The sequence below is a fragment of the Oncorhynchus gorbuscha genome, linkage group LG20 (assembly GCF_021184085.1).
Source record: "Oncorhynchus gorbuscha isolate QuinsamMale2020 ecotype Even-year linkage group LG20, OgorEven_v1.0, whole genome shotgun sequence".
In the NCBI taxonomy this organism is placed as follows: domain Eukaryota; kingdom Metazoa; phylum Chordata; class Actinopteri; order Salmoniformes; family Salmonidae; genus Oncorhynchus; species Oncorhynchus gorbuscha.
In genome coordinates, this window is record NC_060192.1 from 31,533,196 (window position 1) to 31,544,402 (window position 11,207).

General features: G+C 41.6%; 2 protein-coding genes across 2 annotated transcripts; both read left to right on the forward strand.

Annotated features, from left to right (window-relative positions):
• Positions 1 to 1,752: 1,752 nt before the first annotated feature.
• LOC124006890 lies at positions 1,753 to 3,428 on the forward strand. The gene is made up of 4 exons (XM_046317081.1): positions 1,753 to 1,937; positions 2,528 to 2,860; positions 2,999 to 3,253; positions 3,400 to 3,428. Exons 1-4 carry the CDS (start codon positions 1,892 to 1,894, stop codon positions 3,426 to 3,428), a joined length of 663 nt encoding a protein of 220 aa, XP_046173037.1. The 5' UTR covers positions 1,753 to 1,891.
• A 3,969-nt stretch (positions 3,429 to 7,397) lies between these two features.
• On the forward strand, positions 7,398 to 10,609 carry LOC124007474 (T-cell surface antigen CD2-like). The gene is made up of 6 exons (XM_046318079.1): positions 7,398 to 7,714; positions 7,815 to 8,108; positions 8,699 to 8,953; positions 9,188 to 9,310; positions 9,440 to 9,541; positions 9,734 to 10,609. Exons 1-6 carry the CDS (start codon positions 7,627 to 7,629, stop codon positions 9,811 to 9,813), a joined length of 942 nt encoding a protein of 313 aa, XP_046174035.1. The 5' UTR covers positions 7,398 to 7,626; the 3' UTR covers positions 9,814 to 10,609.
• Positions 10,610 to 11,207: the final 598 nt, after the last annotated feature.

Here is an 11,207-nt window from a genome sequence, read left to right on the forward strand (position 1 = left end):
TACCAAGATGAGATCCTATGCTGGTGAGGTTGTGAGACCATATGCTGATGCGGTTGGCTCTAGGTTCCTCCTAATGCAAGACAATGGTAGACCTCATGTGGCTGGAGTGTGTCAGCAGTTGCTGCAAGAGAAAGGCATTGATGCTATGGACTGGCCCGCCCGTTCCCCAGACCTGAATCCAATTGGGCACATCTGGGACATCATGTCTCGCTCCACAGACTGTCCAGGAGTTGGCGGATGCTTTAGTCCAGGTCTGGGAGGAGATCCCTCAGGAGACCATCCGCCACCTCATCAGGAGCATGCCCAGGGGTTGTAGTGAGGTCATACAGGCACGCGGAGGCCAGACACACTACTGAGCCTCATTTTGACTTGTTTTAAGGACATTTTGACTTGTTTTAAGGACATTACATCAATGTTGGATTTATGTGTGATTTTGTTGTCAGCACATTCAACTATGTAAAGAAAAAGGTATTTAATAAGAATATTTCATTCATTCAGATCTAGGATGTGTTATTTTAGTGTTCCCTTTATTTTTTTGAGCAGTGTATATGGATGAGCGATGGCTGAACGGCATAGGCAAGATGCAGTAGATGGTATAGAGTACAGTACATACATATGAGATGAGTAATGTATGGTATGTAAACATTATATAAAGTGGCATTGTTAAAGTGACTAGTGATACATTTATTACATCCATTTATTCATTATTAAAGTCGCTAGAGAATGAGTATTTATGTTGGCAGAAGCCACTCAATGTTAGTGATGGCTGTTTAACAGATGGCTTTTTAACAGTCTGATGGCCTTGAAATAGCAGTGTTTCAGTTTCTCAGCCACAGCTTTGATGTACCTCTGCTGATCGCGACTTCTGGATGAAAGCGGGGTGAACAGGCAGTGGCTCGGGTGGTTGTTGTCATTGATAATCTTTTTGGCCTTCCTGTGACATCGGGTGATGCGTTGTGCAGACCTCACTACCCTCTGGAGAGCCTTACGGTTGTGGGCGGAGCAGTTGCCGTACCAGGCGGTGATACAGCCCGACAGAATGCTCTCGATTGTGCATCTGTAAAAGTTTGTGTGTGTTTTTGGTGACAAGCCACATTTCTTCAGCCTCCTGAGGTTGAAGAGGCGCTGCTGCTCCTTCTTCACAACGCTGTCTGTGTGGGTGGACCAATTCAGTTTGTCTGTGATGTGTACGCCGAGGAACTTAAAACTTTCTACCTTCTTCCCTACTGTCCCGTCAATGTGGATGGCGGGGGGTGGCTCACTCTGCTGTTTCCTGAAGTCCACGGTCATCTCCTTTGTTTTGATGACGTTGAGTGTGAGGTTATTTTCCTGAAACTACACTCCGAGGGCCCTCACCTCCTCCCTGTAGGCCGTATCGTCATTGTTGGCAATCAAGCCTACCACTGTAGGGTCGTCTGCAAACTTGATGATTGAGTTGGAGGCGTACATGGCCACGCAGTCATGGGTGAACAGGGAGTACAGGAGAGGGCTGAGAATTCACCCTTGTGGGGCCCCAGTGTTGAGGATCAGCGGGGTGGGGATGTTGTTTCCTACCCTCACCACCTGGAGGCGGCCCGTCATAAAGTCCAGGACCCAGTTGCACTATGTTCACATAGTTTGGATGTCTTCACTATTATTCTTCAAGAAAAAGCGTTGAATGAGTAGGTGTGTCCAAACATTTGACTGGTACTGTAGGTCTAAATAACTGACTAGATAGCATGTTAGAGGCACACGTTCTGCTCCTATGAAATTGTCTTAATTCTTGTGTAGGTCTCGATCTTTCGATTATTCTTTTTTTTACACTTGAAACAGACACTATTTGATATAAAGGACTTTTAAAGAGAGCAGACGGTCACCCATCATTTTGAATTATTGTGCAGGCAGCAGAGGAATGACCCCCCTGACAATTATTGTTCTGGTGTTGACAACAGCAGAAGGTAAGACGTTATATTACAGGGTATTATGGTATCTACCTCTTACATGTTTAGCCATGGAAAGAAACAAAATGGTTTTGTACCTCTGAAAATCTAGACATTTTTAAAATAATAATATTGATTATATTTGATGGTCGCTAAATGTACCTACCACAAACATATATTTAGCAAAAACAAAAAATGGTTTTGTATCTCTGAAAACATAGATTTTCTTCAATGGTCACTAATTGGGATTTCTTATTATTGTGATTGATATTACAATTTATTTATATAATGCTATCTTATATATTTAACCAGGCAAGTCAGTTAAGAACACATTCTTATTTACAATGACTGCCTACCCCAGCAAAACCCAGTTGACACTGGGCCAATTGTGTGCATCCCTATGGGACTCCCAATCACAGTCGGTTGTGATACAGTCTGGAATCAAACCAGGGTCTGTAATTACGTCCCTAGCACTGAGATGCAGTGCCTTAGACTGCTGCACCACTTGGAAGACCTAAATCTTTAAATATAGATGTTTCAGAATAACAAATGTAACATACTAATGGTTATTACATGCTGAGTTCTGTAATAATATATATGCTCCACAGTTAGTGCTACGATCTGTAATCTCACTGAGGAGAGTAGAGATCATCAATGTTATGCGGCTCTGGGAGAATCTATGTCATTCCACCTGACTGCAAACACAAGGGAAGAAAAAATTACATTGAAGAAAGGTGATAATCGTATTCTGAACTTCCAAACTGGAGAAGACTGGAGATCTAAACTGCATCAGGATTATGTGAATCGCTCTGAGTTCTTTAATAATGGAACATTCAGACTGGACAGAGTTATAGAAGAAGACAGTGGAGATTACCAATTGGAAACATATAATTCAGAGGGAGTAGTGTTGCACAAAGTCAACATGCTACTTGAGATAAAAGGTACAGAAGTTTTTTTGTTTACCAATCATCCTGCATCCATCCTGGTTGTGAGGGAGATCATTGAAAGACCATAATATTGCCAGTGTTTTGTTCGAACATGCTACATGGCAGTAAGGTCTCTGTGTTTGTGTCTGTCAGCCCCGGTGTCAGAGCCAGTGTTGTCTCACCTCTGTCTGCCTCATGGAGAAACCGTGGTCACATGCTCCTCAGAGGGAGATGGTCTTCAGTACAGCTGGACCCTGAATGGCCAGAATCTGACCAGGAATGTTGCCTATGACCACTACCAGAACAGTGTCATCATACTGAAGAGTGATGTGACAGGAACCCTGACCTGTATGGTTCAGAATAAAGTTAGCACCAGCAACTCCACTATTCATCTTCCGGCCTGCCAAGGTAATGTCAGGACAGTTTCATTCCCACTTTGTGACTTGCCTGATTAGATCATTTGTTATGATAAATTGTATATTTATGTGAGCCCAGAAATGGTCTTGCACACATTTGAAATAATTCTTCTTACTGAAATCTGTTTCTCTTTTCAGCTTTGTATGAATTTTGCATGAAAAAGTGACCACAAGATCAATGTTTTGAAAAGAACCACGTTGTGAGATTGTGGAAATTACTTTAAGTACTGTATCAGATGACTTTCAAAAAAGCATAAGTATGACTTTTTCTAAATATTTAATTTAGGTGATATTTTGCAGCATCATACTTTTTTAATTGAACTTTTTTTATATAGATGATTCATATCTGATGTACATATATGGAAATAAATACTGTTGTTTTATAAATAATCTCCCTCCGTTTCTTTTAAAGTTGGAAGCAGAAGTGCCTCTTTCAGGGAGGAATCAGCATGATCTCTATTCAAAGCAGAAAAACACATCCAGGTTTCTCATTTTGCACTATTCCAGTTTACAACCTATTGCTTCAACCTCAGTTGTTGCCAAACTATCAAGATAAAGACAATGAAACGCCTTCCATTGCATCGTTTGTCTTTTCAGAAATAACTGATTTTGAAACATGTAGATAAGAAAATAGGACTGATACTTTGCATTGCAAGTACACTGTTTTAGAAAGCTGTGGTAAAGTGGCTAACTGATGTGAAAATGAAACGGTCTGATGCGCATCAACAGAGCAAGGCAAACCACGGAAGTTAAACTAGGCCCAGAGTGTAAAATGCATTGGGTACTTTAGCAGGTTATAATTCTATATTTTATATAAAGTGGTTAATGAGTGTGCTTTGCAGAGTAGCTCAAAAAGAAACAGTACAACTTGCATATGAACAGCGTCCCGCAGCCACACCTATTAGTGTTTCTACAGCTCAGTAGCTCTGCCTGGCCTGTGATCAGCCTGCTCTTCATGGAGAGAAGAAGAAGTGTTATTATGTTGTTGACTGTACGTTTGTTTATTCCATGTGTCACTCTATGTTGTTTTTGTCGCACTGCTTTGCTTTATCTCTGCCAGTTCGCAGTTGTAAATGAGAACTTGTTCTCAACTGGCCTACCTGGTTAAGTAATGGTGAAATAATGTATATATTTTTAACCTGTTCAGGATACCACGGTTTACTGCCCCTTCTGGAGGATTTGGGTACCCATATAAAACAGGATACATTTTTTTCAAACGTTTTTTTCAAAAGTTGCTAATATTTGCATATATGTGTATATGTTTTTCGAATAGAAAACACTCTAACAATTCTAAATCCGTTTAAATTTTGTCTCTATGTAAAGCAGAAGTGTCAGGGCATGCATTCTCCCAAAATCTCTCTTGTAATGGAAAAAGTTGCCTCTGCTTTGACGTCATCTTTAACGCACTTCCCAAAAGGCTACCGCTCTGGGAACAGTTTCTACGTGTTCAGCGTGAAGGCTGCCTTCTATGGGGCTTATCAGTGTGTGAATCGCGCGCTCACGAGACGTTGAGGTGCCGAAAGGTCTCGGTCACGCCAAAAAAACAGTGCCCTGTATGCGCGCTCTGCACATTTTCTGTCTTTCCCTCAGGATCGATTAAAAGACGTGTGTGTTTCGCTTCGTCCTCACAATTGCTGTAGACCTTTATAACATGTTAAAGCTTAATTATGAACATAGTTTGACAAGTTTACTCGACATATGGTATATATTTTCGACGTTTTGGCGCGCAACCACTTCAATTTTGCCTACATTTTTACCAAAATCAGGCTATTTTGAGAACCGAAAGACGCAGACTTGAAAACTGAATGCTAATTTGGTGAGTATAATCCCTTACAGGTCTTCTGATGGAAGAACAGCAAAGGTAAGGGAATATTTATGTATTAATTTTGGGTTTCTGTCGACTCCAAGATAGAGGAGTCATTATGCTAATGTGGGAGCGCCGACTCCCTATTATAGCCTAGTGATTGCAAAATGTAATGTTATAAATAAAAGTAACACAGCTTTTGCATTTAGAAGAAGTGTATCTTCCTATACATATGTAAAACATGCATATTTAGTCAAAGTTTATGATGTGTATTCCTTGTTAGCTGACGTTATCTGCCGGAGCTATTTAATTTCTCCGGACATTTTAGTAGCATTTTTTGAACGATGCATCATTGTAAACAGAGATTTATGGATATATATATAGCATATTATTGAAAAAGAAATGAATGTACTGTGTAACATGTTATATTACTGTCATCTGATGAAGATTTCAAAAGGTTAGTGAAATGATTTTTCTTTTAATCCTGCGTTTGTTGATTGCATATTTTTTCCTACTTGGCTATGCTAATGAGCTATGTCTGCGGTGGTGGTTTGACATAAATATGTGCTATGTTTTCGCCGTAAAACATTTTAGAAATCTGACTTGCTGGCTAGATAAACAACTTGTTTATCTTTCATTTGAGCTATTTTACTTGTTAATGTGTGGAGGTTAAATATTTTTAGGAATATTTTTGCGCATTGTGCGTTATGGTAATGAGCTTGAGCTGTAGTCACGCTACCAGCAGAGGAATATAACTCCCTAACAAGTTTTAAAAGTGAAAAACATGAGTAGGACAAGTAGGTTCATGCTCTACAACATCCGCAGAGTACGACCGTGCCTCACACAGGAAGCGGCGCAGGTCCTAATCCAGGCACTTGTCATCTCCCGTCTGGATTACTGCAACTCGCTGTTGGCTGGGCTCCCTGCCTGTGCCATTAAACCCCTTCAACTCATCCAGAACGCCGCAGCCCGTCTGGTGTTCAACCTTCCCAAGTTCTCTCACGTCACCCCGCTCCTCCGTTCTCTCCACTGGCTTCCAGTTGAAGCTCGCATCCGCTACAAGACCATGGTGCTTGCCTACGGAGCTGTGAGGGGAACGGCACCTCAGTACCTCCAGGCTCTGATCAGGCCCTACACCCAAACAAGGGCACTGCGTTCATCCACCTCTGGCCTGCTCGCCTCCCTACCACTGAGGAAGTACAGCTCCCGCTCAGCCCAGTCAAAACTGTTCGCTGCCCTGGCCCCCCAATGGTGGAACAAACTCCCTCACGACGCCAGGACAGCGGAGTCAATCACCACCTTCCGGAGACACCTGAAACCCCACCTCTTTAAGGAATACCTAGGATAGGATAAGTAATCCCTCTCACCCCCCCTAAGTTTTAGATGCACTATTGTTAAGTGACTGTCCCACTGGATGTCATAAGGTGAATGCACCAATTTGTAAGTCGCTCTGGATAAGAGCGTCTGCTAAATGACTTAAATGTAATGTAAATGTAACATGGAGGTGAGTTGACATTGTTTACAGTGTGTCTCGTTGTAAGCACAAAATACTTTTTTACATTTCTCTGTTCAGTGAGTGAAACTTGTAGAATGTTTGAACCCAAAATCAAATCAAATCAAATTGTATTTGTCACATACACATGGTTAGCAGATGTTAATGCGAGTGTAGCGAAATGCTTGTGCTTCTAGTTCCGACAATGCAGTGATAACCAACAAGTAATCTAACTAACAATTCCAAAACTACTGTCTTATACACAGTGTAAGGGGATAAAGAATATGTACATAAGGATATATGAATGAGTGATGGTACAGAGCAGCATACAGTAGATGGTATCGAGTACAGTATATACATATGAGATGAGTGTGTAGACAAAGTAAACAAAGTGGCATAGTTAAAGTGGCTAGTGATACATGTATTACATAAGGATGCAGTCGATGATGTAGAGTACAGTATATACGTATGCATATGAGATGAATAATGTAGGGTAAGTAACATTATATAAGGTAGCATTGTTTAAAGTGGCTAGTGATATATTTACATCTTTTCCCATCAATTCCCATTATTAGAGTGGCTGGAGTTGGGTCAGTGTCAATGACAGTGTGTTGGCAGCAGCCACTCAATGTTAGTGGTGGCTGTTTAACAGTCTGATGGCCTTGAGATAGAAGCTGATTTTCAGTCTCTCGGTCCCAGCTTTGATGCACCTGTACTGACCTCCCTTCTGGATGATAGCGGGGTGAACAGGCAGTGGCTCGGGTGGTTGATGTCCTTGATGATCTTTATGGCCTTCCTGTAACATCGGGTGGTGTAGGTGTCCTGGAGGGCAGGTAGTTTGCCCCCGGTGATGCGTTGTGCAGACCTCACTACCCTCTGGAGAGCCTTACGTTTGAGGGCGGAGCAGTTGGCGTACCAGGCGGTGATACAGCCCGCCAGGATGCTCTCGATTGTGCATATGCTGTGGTTTCATGACTAGTTGGCCATTTCCCCATAGCAGGAAACAGAACTGTCTGAGCGTAATGACAACTACACATTAATTTCATGCCAAACTTTCTAGTTTACAAACATGTCCTCACCCCATACTCTGAGAGTTTTAACATCTACTGGTGGGCTTCCAATGTGGATGATGCTTCTTCACCTCTACATAAGCTATGGTAAGTAGGCTGAATAGTTTTTCTGGATGAGTCCAAAAAATATTTTTAACTATGGTTTTTTGCTCATCTATTTTAAAGCATTGAAATGCTTTCTTTTCAGTTGTTGCAGAAGACATCAGAGTAGTTGGACGAGTAGGAAACTCCATATTCCTTCACCCTAAAATGCACTTACACGCCAAGATCTCTGACATAAGATGGAAACATGATAATACAGATATGTTAATAGCTAGAAATGGTACGCTTGTTCATTTAATGGATAGGTGTGAGATCTTTCTAAATGGTTCACTGAAGTTTAATGAAGGACTGAAAAGAGACAGTGGAAGTTATACTGTTCAACAATACAGTGAAAATGGAGGCCGTTTATACGAGCGCCACATTGAGCTCAGTATTCTAGGTGAGTTGTTTGAGATTACTAAATATTTTGACATCTGCTATAATCTAAAACATAATTTTTCAATTTGTCAGGGAAATTTTAGCACAAACATACACCTATGTTGATTAAAGCCATTGTTTTGGTAAACAGCTGAGGGATGGGGTTGTAAAAATGTATCCACTCTCAAATTCAGACTGAGCTATGGATGCACAATATCAAGATTACTGTATTAACAATGTTTTAAACTATACAGTTTGTTTACAATCACATTGTTTATAAACAATGGAGTAAAACAGGCTTATATTTTGGTTTCTGGTGGGGTATGACAGTTGAACTAAGCTCATGAGGCATTTATAAGTAATATTCTTCAAGAATCAACGTGTATATCATTAATTTAAGTCCAAAAATGTATGTACCCGCTTGCAAATTGCCCCTTTAACGTACGAATTAGATTTTTTTTTGGGGGGGGGGGCTTTCGTTCATTTATTGACCATGAATGTTAATTTATTTGCTTAATTTTGACTGAAAATAATATTCTCTGTTGTAGCTTGTTGATTGACTTTACACTGTGTGAGTGTATATTTGTGTGACGTGATTGGTTTACATTTCAGAACCTGTTTCCAAACCAAAGGTGAGAACCTCCTGTACTTTTGATGGTAGAGTTGTTCTGACCTGCTCTGTTGACAAAGGAGACAGAGTTGTGATGATCTGGACCGAGCAGCCATTTGCCTGGACAGGGTCCAATCAGACCCTGAGCTCAGGTCCTGTTCTATTCCTGGACAGCCATACGCCTGGAGACCTGACCTGTGTGGCAATGAACGAAATAAGTGGGGAGGGCTTCAGCCCAGTTGTTCCAACATGCAGAGGTACAGTAACTCCTCATGGACTTTCTGCATACTATTGGTCCAGAACAGTTCTCTCTGGACAGTACAGTAGACCTGCCCATTACTTGTCCTTTAATTGAGAAGCACAGTATGTATTGAACCAAGCTTTGAAGGCACAAATATGAATCAGGGGATAGGGTACTACAGAACACAGTACCTTTTTAAAGATTCATGAATATATTTAGAATTAAACTGTGGCATTTGTTTCGGGAAAAGGTCACAGGTCAGCTGTGGCTGCATTTGGTCTCTTTGCATTTGCACTGACGACACTGGCCGTCGCCATTCTACATTTGAAGAAGAGGCGTCAGAAAAAGAGAAAAGGTCAAAGTCAGACTGAATGTAAGTATCTACTTTATGCGTTTTGTTGCATTTCTATGGAAAATTCACATGGTACATTTACATGGAACATTCACATGGAACATTCACATGGAACATTCCATTTCCCAAACTGCACTGTTGTGTGTTTAGATGTGGAGGAGAACAACTACATTGAGATGCGTGGGGATTTATGCAACAAATGGCCACAGGAGGAGACCACAATCCACCCGGACCAAGACACCTCCCATTACGGTAACTCACAGTAGAGAATGACACACAATACATACCTATAACAGTGTATTAAGTGATAGTGAAGATGTGGTGAGACAACCACATATCAGTCATTTCATCATAGTTTGTGTACAGTAACAAGTCTTTTATTTTAACACCTCTTTATGATGATGAATGTATATTGTGTCCGATGTTGAAATTGTCTTTCCGCAGAATTCTGCAGACCTCTTGCACCTGCTTCCAGCCAGAGAAAGAGACGACTGTCACTGGAGTTGAATGATATCTATGTATGAAGAACAATGTGTTAATGGCATTACAATAGAATTGATTTGTTTTCCAATATGAAGTATGCAACTACGCACCATAATTACTGATCATTTTTTACAATTCATTATGGTGTATTTCTGCGATAGATGTATTTTTGTTGTATAGTCGTAGAGCCTAGAGAAGCGACATATAGGGCATTATTTCACCTGTATTTTGATATTGTATCATACCTGTACTGACTTCATTATCAGACTGGACCACTAGGTGGAAGCATTACAGTATGATAAAGAACCAGGGTGACGAGAGGTGAGAAGAAACATCACAGGATTACTGTCATTACATCAATAGTTGTTTCAAAACATATGGACGCTGCTGGGACGACTGTAAATTATTCCATTTCAAACTCTTCTAGTTATTATTGTCTAATGTATGTTTAACTTCAAAACGTCCAGACAAAAGACTCCTGAGTGGCACAATGGTCTAAGGCACTGTTTCTCAGTGCAAGAGGTGTCACTAGAGACCCTGGTTTGATTCCAGGCTGTATCACAACCGGCTGTTATTGGGAGTCCCATAGGGTGGTGCACAATTAGCACAGCCTTGTCTGGGTTAGGATTTGGCCGTCATTGTAAATAAGAATTTGTTCTTAACTGACTTTTCTAGATAAATAAATAGTATAGCCAGGGTTCGCTGTTTCTGGATAGCTACCCTCCTGTAGGTTTTCAATCCAAATCTCACTTAGCACACCTGATTCTACTAATTAGCTGGTTGATAATCAGGATCAGGTTAGTTACAACTGGGGTTGGAGTGGAAACCTACAGGAAGGTAGCTGGCTCTCCAGGAAAAGGGTTGGAGTGGAAACCTACAGGAAGGTAGCTGGCTCTCCAGTAACAGGGTTGGAGTGGAAACCTACAGGAAGGTAGCTGGCTCTCCAGTAACAGGGTTGGAGTGGAAACCTACAGGAAGGTAGCTGGCTCTCCAGGAAAAGGGTTGGAGTGGAAACCTACAGGAAGGTAGCTGGCTCTCCAGGAAAAGGGTTGGAGTGGAAACCTACAGGAAGGTAGCTGGCTCTCCAGTAACAGGGTTGGAGTGGAAACCTACAGGAAGGTAGCTGGCTCTCCAGTAACAGGGTTGGAGTGGAAACCTACAGGAAGGTAGCTGGCTCTCCAGGAAAAGGGTTGGAGTGGAAACCTACAGGAAGGTAGCTGGCTCTCCAGGAAAAGGGTTGGAGTGGAAACCTACAGGAAGGTAGCTGGCTCTCCAGTAACAGGGTTGGAGTGGAAACCTACAGGAAGGTAGCTGGCTCTCCAGGAAAAGGGTTGGAGTGGAAACCTACAGGAAGGTAGCTGGCTCTCCAGGAAAAGGGTTGGAGTGGAAACCTACAGGAAGGTAGCTGGCTCTCCAGTAACAGGGTTGGAGAGCC